Source organism: Diaphorina citri, unplaced genomic scaffold (genome assembly GCF_000475195.1).
Source record: "Diaphorina citri unplaced genomic scaffold, Diaci psyllid genome assembly version 1.1 scaffold1439, whole genome shotgun sequence".
Lineage (NCBI taxonomy): Eukaryota > Metazoa > Arthropoda > Insecta > Hemiptera > Psyllidae > Diaphorina > Diaphorina citri.
Genome location: NW_007378865.1, coordinates 72,957 through 92,848, shown reverse-complemented (window position 1 = coordinate 92,848; position 19,892 = coordinate 72,957). Strand labels below are relative to the sequence as shown.

General features: G+C 37.8%; 2 protein-coding genes and 2 long non-coding RNA genes across 4 annotated transcripts in view; 1 reads left to right on the top strand and 3 right to left on the bottom strand.

The window, feature by feature from the left end:
• Positions 1–582: 582 nt before the first annotated feature.
• LOC103515895 (venom carboxylesterase-6) overlaps positions 583–19,892 on the bottom strand; it is a 25,986-nt gene continuing 6,676 nt past the window's right edge. Inside the window, exons 5-9 of the mRNA XM_026828457.1 lie at positions 2,822–2,990; positions 2,072–2,256; positions 1,121–1,271; positions 865–949; positions 583–598 (exon numbers count right to left, since the gene is read on the bottom strand). Coding sequence (XP_026684258.1) covers positions 583–598; positions 865–949; positions 1,121–1,271; positions 2,072–2,256; positions 2,822–2,990 — 606 coding nt within the window. The remainder of the gene's footprint in view (positions 599–864; positions 950–1,120; positions 1,272–2,071; positions 2,257–2,821; positions 2,991–19,892) is intronic.
• LOC113470204 lies at positions 3,252–3,930 on the bottom strand. Its single transcript, XR_003393345.1, has 2 exons — positions 3,643–3,930; positions 3,252–3,557 (listed from the first exon to the last, which is right to left on the bottom strand). It is a non-coding gene; the product is annotated as an uncharacterized LOC113470204 (long non-coding RNA).
• Positions 8,433–19,892, bottom strand: part of LOC103515892 (protein tyrosine phosphatase type IVA 1) — a 26,291-nt gene continuing 14,831 nt past the window's right edge. The window contains exon 5 of the transcript XR_003393341.1: positions 8,433–8,859. The gene's annotated coding sequence lies outside the window, so the exon portion shown is untranslated. The remainder of the gene's footprint in view (positions 8,860–19,892) is intronic.
• On the top strand, positions 8,479–9,008 carry LOC108253257. The gene is made up of 2 exons (XR_001809694.2): positions 8,479–8,546; positions 8,868–9,008. It is a non-coding gene; the product is annotated as an uncharacterized LOC108253257 (long non-coding RNA).

Genomic DNA, 19,892 nt, shown 5'->3' with positions numbered 1-19,892 from the left:
AAACCTTGCTTTACTTTGACGATAGCTCCTTGCGTTCTCGAGAGACAAGTTAGAAATACTCCAAGGAGTGCAAGAGCGGATAATGCCCGGCAGTTCATGATGAACAGGCAGGATGATCCTTTGAAACTAAGAGGTACCTAGGTATTTAGACTATGAAGGTAAAACTTCGCATGAGTTATTATTTAAACTAGTATAGCTCGCTATACTGTAGTAATAGAAAGTAAAAAAGAACACGTCGAAAATTCGTCGAGTGCTGGAGTAAAGGCTGGTTGTCTGTACAGGCAGGATGATCCTTTGAAACTAAGAGGTAGGTATTTAGACTATTTAGGTAAAACTTCGCATGAGTTATTATTTAAAAAAAGAGCACGTCGAAAATTCGTGGAGTGCTGGAGTAAAGGCTGGTTACTGTCTGTAAATTACGATGCAATACTCGTCAGCAAAATAAAAAATAATAATAAAAAAAAATCTGGTGTGAACATCACACGACTTTCTATTACATTTGCGGAATACAAATGTGGAAAAAAATGTGATGTATCTCTCATAACTGCGTCTCCCAATACAGTCAGAATATACTGAGTATCGTCAGCATGACTGACACCTGAAACAAGGTAGACAGTATACGACATTTACCCACTGAAGAAACATTGACTTTGGTTGATATCTGGATGAGTGACTGTCCGATTTTTACTAAATTGTTACAGTCACGTCCTTGTACCACACCGGGATAGCATACCAAATTTCATAGCTCTACGACAAACCGTTCTTGAGATATTTTTTATACGACATTTTTCCATTTAAACCTGTAGTACGTACGTACAGACCATGGGCTAAAAATCACTTTTTGACATCAGGGGATCCCAAAACGGATATTTCCAACCATTTGTATCTCTCATAACTGCGTCTCCCAATACAGTCAGAATATACTGAGTATCGTCAGCATGACTGACACCTGAAACAAGGTAGACAATCGAAGAGTCAGTTTTAGAACTAGGGTCGGCACTTCTTGTCAATCTCTTCCAGGCAGCCCTATTGTGTACCTCATGTCCTTATATGATTAAACACCTAAAAATACTTTGATTTTGATACCTACATACCTAATACATCTTTCTCAAAATCTTACCATAATCATCGAGTCTATTTGCGTAATGGTTCGACAAACTGTATCTTCCCCTGAAGTTGAAATAATAGAAGTAAACGGGGGATTTGCAAACTTTGGATTGAAGTCTGGACGTTCTCTCTGCATCAGCAATGAACATTCGATCACTCATTATCTGTAAAGGACGTAGAAGAAAAATTGAGACATTTAATAGTATATTAAGTTTGGGACAAGAATTGTAATTGAATCTTAAAAAGCACCATCTATTTGTAATCTTGCACACGTATGACTACAACTGTCATACCATACTCTCAGGGGATAATTCGCAACAAAGATTCCTGTGATTCTCATCAAAGATTTTCATTTAGGAATGTCTATACCTATAGTAAGTGTTTCAAGTACGACTGTACTAGGACTACTAAGTAGACAAAATCTTACCATAATCATCGAGTCTATTTGCGTAATGGTTCGACAAACTGTATCTTCCCCTGAAGTTGAAATAATAGAAGTAAACAGGGGATTTGCAAACTTTGGATTGAAGTCTGGACGTTCTCTCTGCATCAGCAATGAACATTCGATCACTGATTATCTGTAAAGGACGTAGAAGGAAAATTGAGACATTTAGTATATTAAGTTTGGGACAAGAATTGTAATTGAATCTTAAAAAGCACCATCTATTTGTACACGTATGACTACAACTGCCATACCATCCTCTCAGGGGATAATTCGCAACAAAGATTCCTGTGATTCTCATCAAAGATTTTCATTTAGGAATGTCTATACCTATAGTAAGTGTTCCAAGTACGACTGTACTAGGACGACTAAGTAGGTATCTACGAATATCAGATACATTGAATCAATTCACTCTAGCCAATATTGGATATTGGAAAACCGAAATACACTGGTTCGAAACCACCATCATACACAACAGTATCTACGAATATCAGATATTATAAACCTCACTGATCCACTTACTTGAACAAAAGCCTTCTTATTCTCCAGATTGATGGGTTTATCTCCCAAATATTTCTGCCGGATTTTCTCAGCGATTTTAGCTTTCAGATTATCAGGAACGGTGAAGTTGAAATCTAAAATGTGTGGAGCAAGTGATGTCCAGTCGGCATCAATGGTTTCCAAAGCTTCCTCTGACGCCAAAAATTCTGGAAAAGAGTAAAAAAATATCCCTCACTGATCCACTTACTTGAACAAAAGCCTTCTTATTCTCCAGATTGATGGGTTTATCTCCCAAATATTTCTGCCGGATTTTCTCAGCGATTTTAGCTTTCAGATTATCAGGAACGGTGAAGTTGAAATCTAAAATGTGTGGAGCAAGTGATGTCCAGTCGGCATCAATGGTTTTCAAAGCTTCCTCTGACGCCAAAAATTCTGGAAAAAAGTAAAAAAATATTATGATACCTAAAGTTGGAGTAAAAAATAATTGGGGTGTTGCCGGCCGCCTCAGAAAGAATGTCCCCACTAACCCAGAGAGAATCCAGTTTATACCCACTGAGAATCCGGTTTCTTTATTTATAGGGTGATATATCGTGAAAAAATTCCCCAATTATTATGATACCTAAAGTTGGAGTAAAAAATAATTGGGGTGTTGCCGGCCGCCTCAGAAAGAATGTCCCCACTAACCCAGAGAGAATCTAGTTTATACCCACTTAGTATCCGGTTTCTTTATTTATAGGGTGATATATCGTGAAAAACTTCCCCAATATTTACCTGCTGCAGGATATAGTCCTTCGTCAGTTGTGACACTGTTCAGCCAAGGAACATCCGCAATTTTGCCCTGCTTTATAAGTTCTGCAGGGAAGTCAGGCAGAATAGGATTCTTTGCAAAACTGTCGACTGTAGGTCCCCAAGGAGAGAATGGATTGTAGTAGAATGGCTGAAATACAGAGAGACAATATTAAAATATTAGTTAACACCTAGATATGTGTCATAATTTATGTACCATACAATAGGTACCTAGTAACTGGCATTTTACATAAATAAATAAGCCAGAGACAAAGAAATGATAAAGAGTAAGCCATAACATGTATTATATTTAATGATGTCAGGGGATCCCAAAACGGATATTTCCAACCATTTCCGGATTTTGAAAATTTGGACCGATTGCAATACTTTCATTACTAGTATAGCTCGCTATACTGTAGTAATAGAAAGTAAATGTAAATAGGTATGTAATGCAAATGTACAATAGTGCCAGTGCACAATAAAGGCCAAAAGGTCAAGGAATATCTACAAAGGCATATCTAATAATGTTGTCGTTTACAAATGTCGGGACATTGACAATTAGGTCATTTTCCTACGCGCGTCCCAATATTTTTCTACAATGGAACTGCTGGCTTCCAGAGCTGGACAGGAATTCAGGTGTGCTTGGTTCATGGTATAGATGGTGGATAGTGCGATTGCTTTCGCTTGAGAGGCGGATACCTTACCTCATCTTTCACTCAACCTCAAGATGTAGTGAGAAGTTCATTTCCATGTTCTCCATAGGGCTTGTAGCAGAGGCGGATACCTTACCTCATCTTTCACTCAACCTCAAGATGTAGTGAGAAGTTCATTTCCATGTTCTCCATAGGGTTTGTAGCTACATACCTGGAGGTTTTCTTTTTCTTCTGGAATTTTCATTTTACTTTTAATTTTCTTAAGTGAAGAAAGCTTGGTAATAATAAAAAACAATATTTATGATATCTAATAATAAAAACAATATTTATGTGATGATCTTTTTCTAATGTATGGATTATTTATTGTAACCATCGCAATCAGTTTTTGTCTTAATGGCCGGAAACAGTCCCAAATCTTGCATTAAAAGCAATATAGGATACCTGGAGGTTTTCTTTTTCTTCTGGAATTTTCATTTTACTTTTAATTTTCTTAAGTGAAGAAAGCTTGGTAATAATAATAAACAATATTTATGGTATCTAAAAATAAAAACAATATTTATGTGATGATTTTTTTTCTAATGTATGGATTATTAATTGTAACCATCGCAATCAGTTTTTGTCTTAATGGCCGGAAACAGTCCCAAATCTTGCAATAAAAGCAATATAATGAGTACCTAGTTGAGAAAATTTACTTTTTCAGCAACAATACCTACTCCCCATAAATATATGGTATAGGTATTACTGGATCATGGGAAAATAACCCGCCATTTTCACAGTTCTGTATGAGATGTTGCTTCAGGTTTCCATACATTCTCGTCGAATGGCAAAGAATCCCAGAAGGATCTGGACCCTATTTCAACAGCATTCTCAACGAGTCTGTAATTTTCTCCTGAATCTATTTGCAGATAGTTGAACGAGTTGGGAGTGACGGGCTTCCAGCTTGAAATGTGAGGTTTCCTGAAAACCAATATACAGATATTGATAAAATGTTTGGATTTTATGGATAAATCTTGTAGAAGGTTGGTATAAATTTGTAGACCACCTACTTACAAGGAAGCAAATACTTGTCAAATGTGTATAACACAAGCCAGTGCCAGTGTGTAGAAATCAGTTAACCAACGCGTTGTTTAAGTTAGTAATAAATTATAGGCAGTGTCAAGCACTGTATAACACAAGCCAGTGCCAGTGTGTAGAAATCAGTTAACCAACGCGTTGTTTAAGTTAGTAATAAATTATAGGCAGTGTGAAGCACTCTTTATGTAGACACATGGAGATTAGTGTTGAAAATCCTTTTAAAATGAGTACAAGAGTACTAGACTTTTAAAATTAGTGTATCCAGTTCAAATTACCCAGCCTTAGCAAAGGAAGCCCACAGGGTATTCAAAAGATCCATAGTCTTCTGTTCATCCTCAGTTGTATCTCTCATAACTGCGTCTCCCAATACAGTCAGAATATACTGAGTATCGTCAGCATGACTGACACCTGAAACAAGGTAGACAATTATGGTTTTCAATATTGTCTGTGAAGCCAAAAATTCTGGAAAAGAATACAAGACATAATGATTGCGAATTTGCGACTCACCCATGGATGTAGCGATTAAATAATTGCACACAAGGTAGGTACCTATAGTATAAATACCATACTCGTACCTACATAACTACCTACATAACTCGTGACTTTCAGATCAAAATGTATTAATGCAGAAGCAAATTCTAGAGACATCTCAATGAAATTAAATCCTATCGTATACATACCATACTCGTACCTACATAATCTAAATAATGACTTTCAGATCAAAATGAATTAATGCAGAAGCAAATTCTAGAGACATCTCAATGAAATTAAATCTTAAATCAATATACGGATCCAATATAAGGACCTTCTAAGTTCATCTCTATGTTGAACCATTCAAATTCGCTGAGAATTACCTGCTGCAGGATACAATCCTTCGTCAGCTGTGACACCAGCTTGAAATGTGAGGTTTCCTGAAAACCAATATACAGATATTGATAAAATGTTTGGATTTTATGGATAAATCTTGTAGAAGGTAGCTTTAAATTTGTAGACCACCTACTTACAAGGAAGCAAATAGGTACCTAGTTGTCAAATACCAGCTTGAAATGTGAGGTTTCCTGAAAACCAATATACAGATATTGATAAAATGTTTGGATTTTATGGATAAATCTTGTAGAAGGTAGGTATAAATTTGTAGACCACCTACTTACAAGGAAGCAAATACTTGTCAAATATGTATAACACAAGCCAGTGCCAGTGTGTAGAAATCAGTTAACCAACGCGTTGTTTAAGTTCGTAATAAATTATAGGCAGTGTGAAGCACTCTTTATGTAGACACATGGAGATTAGTGTTGAAAATCCTTTTAAAGGAACTTGTCCTTTTTTTATAATCTGATCTTGACCGCGGATAGCTATAATATTTTGCTGCGAGGTATCCTACACACGAGGTCCATACAGACCAACTCGAATAGCGGTCTACCAACTTCGAGTCATTGAGTGCCTCGGATTTAGTCAGTTTTATGCTCTCATGTTCACTATTCACTTTATTAAAAAAAAAAAAAAAAAAAAAAAAAAAAAAACTAGTTAGCGCTACAATCTAGTCTGGCACTGTTGGGCAAGACTGATGGACGGTGTAGATTGCATTATAGTAATTGCGTAAATTTAGAGACAAAATTGCGTGATTGACTTTTTTTATTGGTAGTTTATTATTCATTATCAACTTCCATTAGGTCAATTTTCCCTTTGATTGGTCTTTCATCAATGTTTACTTATGTTAAGAATAACGTAAAATTTACGTCATTACTACGTAAACAAAGTAAAAATTTAAATAGCAACCGATGGCCGGTATTTAAAAAGGTAAGCAACCGCTTTGACTCAACTAGCTCCAGCAGATATTTCAATATTCATTTTGGCTTTGAAAGGTATGGAGTCGTATGAGTGGAATCTAGACCAGACTTACTATGATATGAAATATGAATTGAACACCACCGTAGAAATTTTACATTCATATAATGCGCCTGAAAATATTGAACAGATATGCAATTATTTATACATTATACAGAGGTCTTCATGAATGTCCGTGATTCGACATTATGTTCTACGTTCAATCCTAGATCGATCCGGATGGTAGGGGATGGATCTTGAGGTAATAATCGACTTGGTAAGATGGTAAGTATAAACCGCATAATGTCCGGGTTTCAAAGGATTCACCATTTCTAAACTTAAAAGTATAATGGTATAACTCTTGACTCATATGTTGCTTCCGTGATATAAAGTTCCCTCTGGTCAAACCTCTTAAAAAATAATAATAATAAATATTATATCTTCCAATTGGTAGCATTCCACACACCAGCCCAGGATTTGATTGGTTCAGGATCCTGAAAATGAACGAAATATCTATTGCTAGTTTATTTGAAAGTAGTATTTCACTGGGTCTGGGTAGCATGACCGAGTAGAGATACTCGGGGAAAATTGGGGTTCATTTGGGGAATAGTTTGAGGAGAATTTTTTTCGTACTTATCATAGTTTAATTTGTTTCCTAAATAAATATTGTCAACTTTTGAAAATCTTTAAGAAACGGGTATTATGCCACCAGTTTTTCTACTAGTGCCAAAGTGTTCGCCAGGTAAACAGAAGGGCGCGGATTCAATCCCACCCGAGGTATGGACTTGGAATTCTCACCTCCTTCTTGGCCTACCTTAGGAGTGCAATGGTCTTACATACTGGCCTCCGCACACCGGAATTTCGTCAGAAAAGACCCCCATTTCGATGTAATGGGCGTAATGGCCTACCTTAGGAGTGTAAATACTGAGATAGAGACAATCTTCTTGTCCACCAACACTGTTTGGTCCTCCAGGGACGTGCATGAATTGGGTGCATTTCAAGATGTCACCCTCCTCATTGGTAGCATTCCACACACCAGCCCAGGATTTGATTGGTTCAGGATCCTGAAAATGAACGAAATATCTATTGCTAGTTTATTTGAAACTAGTATTTCACTGGGTAGCATGACCGAGTAGAGATACTCGGGGAATATTGGGGTTCATTTGGGGAATAGTTTGAGGAGAATTTTTTTCGTACTTATCATAGTTTAATTTGTTTCCTAGATAAATATTGTCAACTTTTGAAAATCTTTAAGAAACGGGTATTATGCCACCAGTTTTTCTACTAGTGCCAAAGTGACAAGGTGTTCGCCAGGTAAACAGGAGGGCGCGGATTCAATCCCACCCGAGGTATGGACTTGGAATTCTTAATAGGTAATATTAATTTATTACGATTTTCAACTTACCTTAAAACGTCTCTTTCCAACAGGTGGCTGGGCATAGGGAATGTGGATGAATTTGTTCACAACTTTACCGTTCCGTAAAGTTAGGGTAGTTCCAGAAACCAAACCTTGCTTCACTTTGACGACAGCTCCTTGCGTTACCGAGAGACAAGTTATAAATCCAACGAGTGTGAGAATGAATAATGTCCGACAATTCATGCTGTCTCTTTCGAAATTAGTATATTTAAATATTCATTAGTTCACCTTATTATGCTTATAATGAATGGAACAAATTGAAATTTGACTGCGGTTCAATTTAGGTAAAGTTAGAAAGACGTTTAAAAAGAAAACAAGATACCTTATGGTACCTTTACGTATTAAGGAGCGCGGTAGCGCTCCGCCCCGCCAAGTCAAGAAAGTTTGACCGCTTATCAAGACATCGGAAGTGTATGTTAGAGCTAGAATTCTAAATGAACGTTAACTACTGGCATATCGAGATGTGTACGTATCTATGAAACGAAGCAACCGTTCAAACAAGATCAAGAAAGATTAACCTATTATAACTCTCAATTAAAATAAATGCCTTGAATGGAGCAGGAATGACCAAACAATACTTACGTTCTTTTCGTGTTTTGACACTAAAAACTGACCATCGAAAATTTGACCCGATTACATTACTTTCCTTCCTATAGGATAAGGAAAGTAAAAAAAGGAAAAGAAATTTAAAAAGCAATTCCATTAAGATTCAAAATAAAATAATACATTAGGAGGATTCAAGGTTCAGCAGTGTCGGTAATGAGTAACTATCTTCTAAAATGTTTACTTGATGCTCCCTACAGTGGTAGAAATAGTAGAATACGAGTAATTGAAATCTGGAAAGTTGTTTGAATTATTTTAAGAAACAGAAATCATATGGATTTCGACAAAAACCATGTAAAAAATCAATTGTTTCTGGAACTTACATACTCACCAGTAGTAATTTAGGGAGTCTCTTTTGAACCCCGTAATCGATTTTCATTGTTTCCTCACTACCAATACTGGCATTATTTTCATTAATCTCGTGTTTCTCAAGCACACATTATAATAATACAGATTCAAGGTTCAGCAGTGTCGGTAATGAGTAACTATCTTCTAAAATGTCTACTTGATGCTCCCTACAGTGGTAGAAATAGTAGAATAATTGAAATCTGGAAAGTTGTTTGAATTATTTTAAGAAACAGAAATCATATGGATTTCGACATAACTCTTCAGTGTATCCTTTAGGATCATCTAGGGTTCATTGAACAGTAGATAAATCAAAAAGGGAAGAAATAAGAAGTGTACGTCCAGTTTCGAGTTAACAGAGAAAGGGCAAATGGGGATTTAGTTTAGATTAAATCTGGTAAATCATACTAGATTAACTATATTCAAGTACTACAAGTAGGTAATATATTTATGTACATAGGTATTCACGTATTTATGTAAATAAATAATACAAGTTGTCATACCTATTATATTACTTACTTCCTCATCCTATAAGATAAGAAAATACCTACACACCTTATTTAGACTCATCCCAGGGTCGTATTTCCATTATGGGTGACTAAACAATTGTCACTCAGGCTCATTTCATTATCCGCCCCACTCAACGTCGCTTAACCCAAGTGATCATGAGACTTGGGCTCCAACTTCTCAATTTTTGAATTTCACGGCTGAAAATTCGAGTTAGACAGACAGCTGTCTAATATAATTAACTACCTACTTACCTATCTATATTTTCCTGATTCTATATAAAACTGAGGTTAGGATAGGTTAGTTCTGCCCAGGAAATTCCTGCGGTTTTATTTCGAAGTTAAGGACCGACCTTTAAACTGAACAGTGATATAAAATGACTGGTGACTGATAAGGGGTTAAAAATTGTGATAAACAAACATTACTTTGACTCTACCCGGCAACTTTTTCCCCATCCGTGGCACAAGCTCTGCTTATACGGATGGGTATACCATTACCTAAATGGAAACTTGTTAAAAAAAAATAAAAATAAAAAAACTAGTTAGTGCTACCATCTAGTCTGGCACTGTTGGGCAAGACTGATGGACGGTGTAGATTGCATTATAGTAATTGCGTAAAATTAGAGACAAAATTGCGTGATTGAATTTTTTTTTATTGGTAGTTTATTATTCATTATCAACTTCCATTAGGTCAAACTTCCATTTGATTGGTCTTTCATCAATGTTTACTTATGTCCAGAATAACGTAAAATTTACGTCATTACTACGTAAACAAAGTAAAAATTTAAATAGCAACCGATGGCCGGTATTTAAAAAGGTAAGCAACCGCTTTGGACTCAACTAGCTTCAGCAGATATTTCAATATTTGGCTTTGAAATGTATGGAGTATGAATGGAATATAGACCAGACTTACTATGATATGAAATATGAATTGAACACCACCGTAGAAATTTTACATTCATATAATGCGCCTGAAAATATTGAACAGGTATGCAATTATTTATACATTATACAGAGGTCTTCATGAATGTTCCGTGATTCGACATTATGTTCTACGTTCAATCCTGGATCGATCCGGATGTTAGGGGATGGATAAGTATATACCGCATAATGTCCGGGTTTCAAAGGATTCACAATTTCTAAATTCAAAAGCATAATGGTACCTATAAGTATAACTCTTGACTCATTTGCAGAAGTATGTTGCTTCCCTGATATAAAAATCATATTATTATATGCCAGCCTAGTTAGCTTAGTTGGTAGCGCGTCTGCCTTGTAAGCGCTAGGCCGCGGGTTCGATTCCCGCCCGGGGCGGATTTTATAATGTTCGTTCTCGGAACAGCTGGCTTTCTCCTATCCTGTCTTCCTTCTCTCTTCGATTTCGGGACGATAATACCATAGCAGTTACAGTTCCCTCTGTCAAACCTCTTAAAATAAATAAATAAATATTATATCTTTCATAAAATTTTAATTCACTACAAATGTGTAAAAAATGACAATGAACAAATCGGTTTCTTTTATTTGACAGTATTTTTTAATTTATTTTATTTTAAATATTTTATTGTTTTATAATAGTTCAGTAAAACATCTGATGAGATTCTGTAAGATGTCTGCATTGAACTTTTATTGTAAATATACACAAGTCTTGACGTAGACAGGGTGAAATTCATAGGTAAATCATGGTGCACTTTATTGCAATTGTTTGTATATCGTTAAAGTACAAAAATGTGAGGTGAGAGCATTTTTTGAAAAAAATCAAAGGATTTATCTAATAATTCTAACACCTACCTCTCTAATAAGGAAGTAGATTAAACTGAAACAAATTCTAGGTTCTATAAGGCACATGAGTTCAATTAAGTAAGCATATAAATTGGTCACTTGCAGTTACTTCCTATATTAGCGAAGTACCTATGGGAAATAGGGGAAGAGGAAGTGAAAAATGAGTGAGAGAGACAAGAGAGAGAAAGGGTGTGTGGGAGGGATGTAGGATTGGTCACTTGCAGTTACTTCCTATATTAGCGAAGTACCTATCGGAAATAGGGGAAGAGGAAGTGAAAAATGAGTGAGAGAGACAGGATGTGTGGGAGGGATGAAGGAAGAGAGGGAGAGGTAATGTATGGAGGAAGAAAGGGAGAGAAAGGTGGAAAGGAGAGGGAAGAAAAAAAGGGAGGGAGGAAGTGAGAGGGATGGAGAGCGAAGGAGAGAGGGGGAGAAAGCTTACTTCAGGGGAGGGTGGGTGCGTGAGAGGTATGGAGGAAGCGAGTGAGAGAAAGGTGAAACGGGAAAAGGAGAGGGAAGAAAAGAAAAGAGGAGACTGAGAGGGATGGAAAGCGAAGGAGAGAGGCATGGAGAGCGAAAGCTTACCTCAGGGGAGGGTGAGGTACCGTCTTCATAGGCCAGATCTTTGACATTGATGCCTTCAGTATTCTCAGGGAGTAGGTAGGTTATCATTACAATCACCTTGTTTGTGGGAGGTGTGAGGGCCTTGCCGGTGAAAAATACTTATATGTCTGGTTGCTCAGCTCCGTCAGTACGGGACCAACTTAGCCATGAAGGAATATGATTAGCTATCTAAAGGTGCAAAATATTATTAAATATACCTCATAGGTAATATAGGTGGTTGACGTAAAAATTTAACCTAGGATCCATAAAACACTTTTTCCCCAAAAGAAGCGTCCTCGAATGTGATGTCTCTAGGAAGTAAGGCACACGTACGTATAACAAAAATAGAAGAGGGAGTGGTAGAAAGTGTAGGCAAAATACATTAAAATTGACTTTTACTATTTCAATGTGTAGGAAGTTGACGTAAAAATTTAACCTAGGATCCATAAAACACTTTTTCCCCAAAAGAAGCGTCCTCGAATGTGATGTCTCTAGGAAGTAAGGTACACGTACGTATAACAAAAATAGAAGAGGGAGTGGTAGAAAGTGTACGCAAAATACATTAAAATTGACTTTTACTATTTCAATGGGTAGGTAGTAATAAATTATTGATACTAATCTGCATGGGTAATACCACATTTCCCTAAAGGATACACAGTACAAAGAGGCAGAAGCACACAATTTCCAAAGTCACCGAAGAGGCTGAACGTATGTTATACATTATAACGGCAAAAATTGGAGATCAAAAAATAATAGGAATATTTCCAAAGTCACCGAAGAGGCTGAACGTATGTTATACATTATAACGGCAAAAATTGGAGATCAAAAAATAATAGGAATAAAAAAAAAGAACAAAATAACAATCATAACATCTCGCTAAAGTGGGTTAATAAAGCAGCAAAAATCCAATTATTTAGGATAGTGGTGTGCAGGATATTGGAAAGGTCAAACGGTGATCACATTAACTTTGCTCCGCCAGAACCGAATTTTGAACTCGTGGATTTTAAATACACCTACATCGTATGAGTATGGATTTATGGAACCAATTTGAGCTCAGAATCTCAAATTTCTGGAGCCAGCCTACTTAGCTGGGAGGGTAGAGCGCCTGCCTGGTAAGCGGTAGATCTCGGGTTCGATTCCCCTTAAGTGCCGAATTTTCCTAAACAGACAAGGTTCGTTCATCTCAAAACTGCTGGCTTTCTTCCATGCTGTGGATATTCTCAGGGAGTAGGTAGGTTATCATTACAATCACCTTGTTTGTGGGAGGTGTGAGGGCCTTGCTGGTGAAAAATACCTATATGTCTGGTTGCTCAGCTCCGTCAGTGGATATGTTACGGGACCAACTTAGCCATGAAGGAATATGATTAGCTATCTAAAGGTGCAAAATATTATTAAATATCCCTCATAGGTAATATATGTAGGTAGTTGACGTAAAAATTTAACCTAGGATCCATAAAACACTTTTCCCCCAAAAGAAGCGTCTTCGAAGGTGCAAAATATTATTAAATATCCCTCATAGGTAATATATGTAGGTAGTTGACGTAAAAATTTAACCTAGGATCCATAAAACACTTTTTCCCCAAAAGAAGCGTCCTCGACTGTGATGTCTCTAGGAAGTAAGGTACACGTACGTATAACAAAAGTAGAAGAGGGAGTGGTAGAAAGTGTAGGCAAAATACATTAAAATTGACTTTTACTATTTCAATGGGTAGGTAAATGTGATGTCTCTAGGAAGTAAGGTACACGTACGTATAACAAAAGTAGAAGAGGGAGTGGTAGAAAGTGTAGGCAAAATACATTAAAAGTGACTTTTACTATTTCAATGGGTAGGTAGTGATAAATTTACAACTTAGCCATACAGAAGTATTGTTATCAGTAGGGAAAAATATACACAACTTCCCAATCGCCAACACATTTGTCACTTGTTTGAATAATATTATAAAACAATGATTCAAACAATGCGTGTTGACCATTCAGAAGAAATATTGTTATACCTAAATAGCCTAGCTATACCTAAATAGCCAATATGATATGCGACAGTCTGACACCCATATTTTATGAACAAACTACTGGGTTCTCAGCAAGTGTTCAAGCATCAATTCCAAACATCTGATTGACCAAAATTTGCTCGAGACTGATCTGACACCGAGAATTTTTGTTCATAAATATGGGTGTGAGAATTACTGTGGGATTGATTTTTTTTAAGACATAGGAGAAAGCCAGCCGTTCCGAGAACGAACATTATCCCATCAGGATAAAATCCGCCCCGGGCGGGAATCGAACCCGCGGCCTAGCGCTCATAAGGCAGACGCACTACCAACTAAGCTAACTAGGCTGGCAAAGTCATGTCTTGTTTCGTCATTTTTCGACCAAAGAAGACATAGAATTTTCGTGTAGTAAATGACGAGAGGAGACGAGAAACATTTAAACTGCGACAAGTATAGGCTAAATTTCATGACTTAGCTAGGACTCGCACTACAGACCTCCGGATCCGAAGTCCAACGCCCTAATTACCTAAAGCTCCAACGCGGTAGTCAAGTTCCACGTAAACCATATCGTGTTCTTCCATCAAGGGGATTGGTTTGAAGTGAAATCCACTACCAAACATGAAAGCTCCTCCATGAATGAAAACAATAACATCCAAGAGATCACTCTGGTTTCCTGCCTGTGGGAGCTGTAAGCAGATAGGAGGACAGGCTGTATTTGCATTGGGGCTCGGAAAAATAGATTAATCAGCAAAAAAACTAGTATGTACACAAATGGGCAGTATGCTAAATCTTTACTTTCTCTGTAGTGTGTGTGTGAATTTTGAAAATGATGGAGGTAAGCTCGTCACTAAAAGGTTATCTTACCTTTCGCTTGGGGAGACAACATTTGATAATGAACACTTGCACCTCCAGCTGACATTCCGGTAATGGTAACACTTTTGGGATTTCCTCCAAACTGGGCGATGTTTTCTTGTATCCATCTCAGAGCTTGAGTTTGATCCTTCAAACCCATATTTCCGGGAACAACATCATCGCCCGTGCTTAGAAACCCTGGAACAGTCAACATGTTTATTCGTCTACCATTCAATATCGTCCGCGATGTAGACCAATTTAAACAGAATTCATCTCGTAACTAGAAAGCTGGATTTTCCTCAGGTGTTAAGCTGTGTCCACACTCCACACATAGTCGACCGGCTGTCGATCGACGAGTTGAATCTATATGTTCTCTAAGAACACTCTGGGATATGTATTCTCTGAAAATTCCCTCGCGAGGCGGTTCCTGAGAAATATCTGGTCCTGTATTGCCTTTTGCAAAAGACCGCAAAGCCCTAGACTTGAGTGCAGTTACCTCAGAACCAAAATACTCGACTTGGTATATGGCAGAAAAGCATTAAACAATAAGTGACTAAAGTTCTGGTTACCTAAAGGTCCAAGACGGTAGTTAAACTCAACATAAACCACGTCTTGTTGTTCAATCAAAGGGAAAGGCTTGTATCTAAATCCCTGGCCAAACATGAAAGCTCCTCCATGAATGTAAACAATGACGTCCAGGAGTTTACTCTGATCTCCTGATTGAGGGAGCTGTAAAGAACAAGTAATTAGCGTTCCGTTCACTGAAATCTTTAACGTTATTATTTAACGAAAACTAGTTTCTGCACACTCAAAGGGAAAGGCTTGTATCTGAATCCCTGGCCAAACATGAAAGCTCCTCCATGAATGTAAACAATAACGTCCAGGAGTTTACTCTGGTCTCCTGATTGAGGGAGCTGTAAAGAACAAGTAATTAGCGTTCCGTTCACTGAAATCTTTGACGTTATTTAACGAAAACTAGTTTCTGCACAAGCGTGGAAATGAGTTTTCGTCAAATAAAGTTAAAGAGTTCAGTTAACGGAACGCTAATTTTGGTTGCAAAAAATCTCTATTATTATACTAAACTAGTGGTTGACCCGTCCTTTGTACGGGACCACCACACACACACATCAGCCTACCACACCCACCACACACATGATATTGGAAAGGTCAAACGGTGATCACATTAACTTTGCTCAGCCAGAACCAAATTTTGAACTCGTGGATTTTAAATACACCTACATCATATGGATATGGATTTATGGAACCAATTTGAGCTCAGAATCTCAAATTTCTGGAGCCAGCCTATTTAGCTGGGATTTTAAATACACCTACATCGTATGGATATGGATTTATGGAACCAATTTGAGCTCAGAATCTCAAATTTCTGGAGCCAGTCTACTTAGCTGGGAGGGTAGAGCGCCTGCCTGGTAAGCGCTAGATCTCGGGTTCGATTCCCCTTCAGTGCGAATTTTCCTAAACAGACAAGGTTCGTTCATCTCAAAACTGCTGGCTTTCTCCCATGCTGTCCTCCTTTTTTCTCTATTTCGAGACAGCAAGACCTGCGTTTAGTTCCCTCTATCAAAGGTTCGGCCCATGTGACAGGGTGGCTTGGTGGGTAGTGCATACCCGTATAGTCCACAAAAAAAGGTCCGGTCCGTTTCTATACTGATATTGGAAAGGTCAAACGGTGATCACATTAACTTTGCTCCGCGAGAACCAAATTTTGAACTCGTGGATTTTAAATACACCTACATCGTATGGATATGGATTTATGGAACCAATTTGAGCTCAGAATCTCAAATTTCTGGAGCCAGCCTACTTAGCTGGGAGGGTAGAGCGCCTGCCTGGTAAGCTCTAGATCTCGGGTTCGATTCCCCTTAAGTGCCGAATTTTCCTAAAGAGACAAGGTTCGTTCATCTCGAAACTGCTGGCTTTCTCCCATGCTGTCCTCCTTTTTTCTCTATTTCGAGACAGCAAGACCTGCGTTCAGTTCCCTCTATCAAAGGTTCGGCCCATGTGACAGGGTGGCTTGATGGGTAGTGCATACCAGTATAGTCCGGTAGAGCGCCTGCCTGGTAAGCGCTAGATCTCGGGTTCGATTCCCCTTCAGTGCGAATTTTCCTAAACAGACAAGGTTCGTTCATCTCGAAACTGCTGGCTTTCTCCCATGCTGTCCTTTTTTTTATTTCGGGACAGCAAGACCTGCGTTCAGTTCCCTCTATCAAAGGTTCTGCCCATGTGACAGGGTGGCTTGGTGGGTAGTGCATACCAGTATAGTCCACAAAAAAAGGTCCGGTCCGTTTCTATACCTATTTTTCAGTAAGATAATGTCTCGGCACGATCAACGTAAGCGTGTTAATGATGAAAAGTCTAGGCATTACCAAATAGGAATTGATCATTAAGAATCGATGATGACGAGACACTAAACCTGTTTTGTTTTATATACCCGTGTGAAGGTTGAAGACCTGCCGTGGTAATACCTGTTAAATAATGTAAAAAGTGCTTCTTTATCAGGTTTTTCTTGAAGAAATGGAATAGCTGCTACATTAGGCCGGCCACTTACGTCAAGTTTTGCAAGATCATCTTGCACAAAATCTGTCGTGAGTGCCCGGCCTTAGGCTCGTTCCTTGTGTTATACCATTACCATCCTTTATATTTCCTCCATCACACTCTATGTGGACAAGAAAGAGGGACCAATTCAACTCATTGGAGTTGTCAAAGTAATCCTGTAAAGTGTGAACGTAAAGTAGTAAAGGTGCCTACTTTATTCTGTCCAATGCAAGATCATCTTGCACAAAATCTGTCGTGAGTGCCCGGCCTTAGGCTCGTTCCTTGTGTTATACCATTACCATCCTTTATATTTCCCCCATCACACGCTATGTGGACAAGGAAGAGGGACCAATTCAACTCATTGGAGTTGTCAAAGTAATCCTGTAAAGTGTGAACGTAAAGTAGAAAAGTGCAAGATCATCTTGCACAAAATCTGTCGTGAGTGCCCGGCCTTAGGCTCGTTCCTTGTGTTATACCATTACCATCCTTTATATTTCCTCCATCACACTCTATGTGGACAAGAAAGAGGGACCAATTCAACTCATTGGAGTTGTCAAAGTAATCCTGTAAAGTGTGAACGTAATGTAGAAAATGTGCCTACTTTATTCTGTCCAATATTGTCAAAGGCAGATTTCGACGTCAGAGGAAGACCCATCAAATGAAGATATGCTCATGCGTCGGTCGATGATGACGAGACACTAAACCTGTTTTGTTTTATATACCCGTGTGAAGGTTGAAGACCTGCCGTGGTAATACCTGTTAAATAATGTTTTCCGATGATGACGAGACACTAAACCTGTTTTGTTTTATATACCCGTGTGAAGGTTGAAGACCTGCCGTGGTAATACCTGTTAAATAATGTAAAAAGTGCTTCTTTATCAGGTTTTTCTTGAAGAAATGGAATAGCTGCTACATTAGGCCGGCCACTTACGTCAGGTTTTGCAAGATCATCTTGCACAAAATCTGTCGTGAGTGCCCGGCTCGTTCCTTGTGTTATACCATTACCATCCTTTATATTTCCTCCATCACACTCTATGTGGACAAGGAAGAGGGACCAATTCAACTCATTGGAGTTGTCAAAGTAATCCTGTAAAGTGTGAACGTAAAGTAGAAAAGGTGCCTACTTTATTCTGTCCAATATTGTCAAAGGCAGATTTCGACGTCAGAGGAAGACCCATCAAATGAAGATATGCTCATGCGTCGGGTTTCCACAGATTCTTCTCATCAAAGGGCAGAGAATCCCAGAAGGATCTGGATCCTATTTCAGCAGCATTCTCAACGAGTCTGTAATTATCTCCGGAATCTATCTGCAGATAGTTGAATGAGTTGGGAGTCACGGGCTTCCAGCTTGAAATGTGAGGTTTCCTGAAAACCAAAACATTAGTAAGAAGCTATTATTTTCTTAGTTAAACTTTACGTATCCATAAATCTTACAGTGTGCACTTCCAACGCAAAACATTAGTAAGAAGCTATTATTTTCTTAGTTAAACTTTACGTATCCATAAATCTTACAGTGTGCACTTCCAACGAAAAAAAAAAAGATTATGACAGTATTGTGTATTGTTGATTACAGAAACACAAGCTAATGTACCCTCATTTGTAGGAATAAAATATTAGTGGAATAACGCGATTCGTATTTCCAGGAAAAAGGAAAATGGTTACATTATTATGGAAGATTTGGAAAAGCCTTGATTATGCCTATGAATGGAATCTCTATTATTTATTAGGTACTTTACCCGGTTTTAGCAAAGGAAGCCCATAAGGAGGTTAAGAGAACCGATGTCTTCTGTTCATCCTCAGTTGTATTTTGCAGGAATGAATTTCTAAATGTGGTGATGATATATTGAGTATCGTCATTATGGCTGACACCTGAAACAGAATCAATTAATAAATATACTTTTCTAGGCATCTTTTGTAAAGGATCATACAGGTAACCATTACCTCTTTTATCATGAAAAAACGAAAAAAAAAAAACAAAAACAAAAAGATTATGACAGTATTGTCTATTGTTGATTACAGAAACACAAGCTAAGTACCCTCATTTGTAGGAATAAAATATTAGTGGAATAACGCGATTCCTATTTTCAGGAAAAAGGAAAATGGTATTATGGAAGATTTGGAAAAGCCTTGATTATGACTATGAATGGAATCTCTATTTATTAGGTACTGTACCCGGTTTTAGCAAAGGAAGCCCATAAGGAGGTTAAGAGAACCGATGTCTTCTGTTCATCCTGAGTTGTATTTTGCAGGAATGAATTTCTAAATGTGGTGATGATATACTGAGTATCGTCATTATGGCTGACACCTGAAACAGAATCAATTAATAAATATACCTTTCTAAGCATCTTTTGTAAAGGATCATACAGGTAACCATTACCTCTTTTATCATGAAAAAACGTACCTAGGTACCAATATATAGGTAAGTAGGTACAACAAAAACGTTAGGTCAGTTCTTTTATTATTTACCTTTGACGGGGACACGGGAGCCTCAGAAAGACTTGAAATTCTAGAGTTTCCAATGTTTAATAAACCGGCTACACTCTCTAAATGCCTACCTATCTACCTACCTAACTGGACATTATGATTTTTCCTCAGAAAGACTTGAAATTCTAGAGTTTCCAATGTTTAATAAACCGGCTACACTCTCTAAATGCCTACCTACCTACCTACCTACCTAACAGCTGCACATTATGATTTTATATACCTATTTTTCAGTAAGATAATGTCTCGGCACTATCAACGTAAGCGTGTTAATGATGAAAAGTCTAGGCATTACCAAATAGGAATAGCCAAAACGGTTTTGGATAGCTCTTGGAAAGCACAACAATCCTGTGAAAACCGTTTGTCTTTATCTCAAACCGTTTT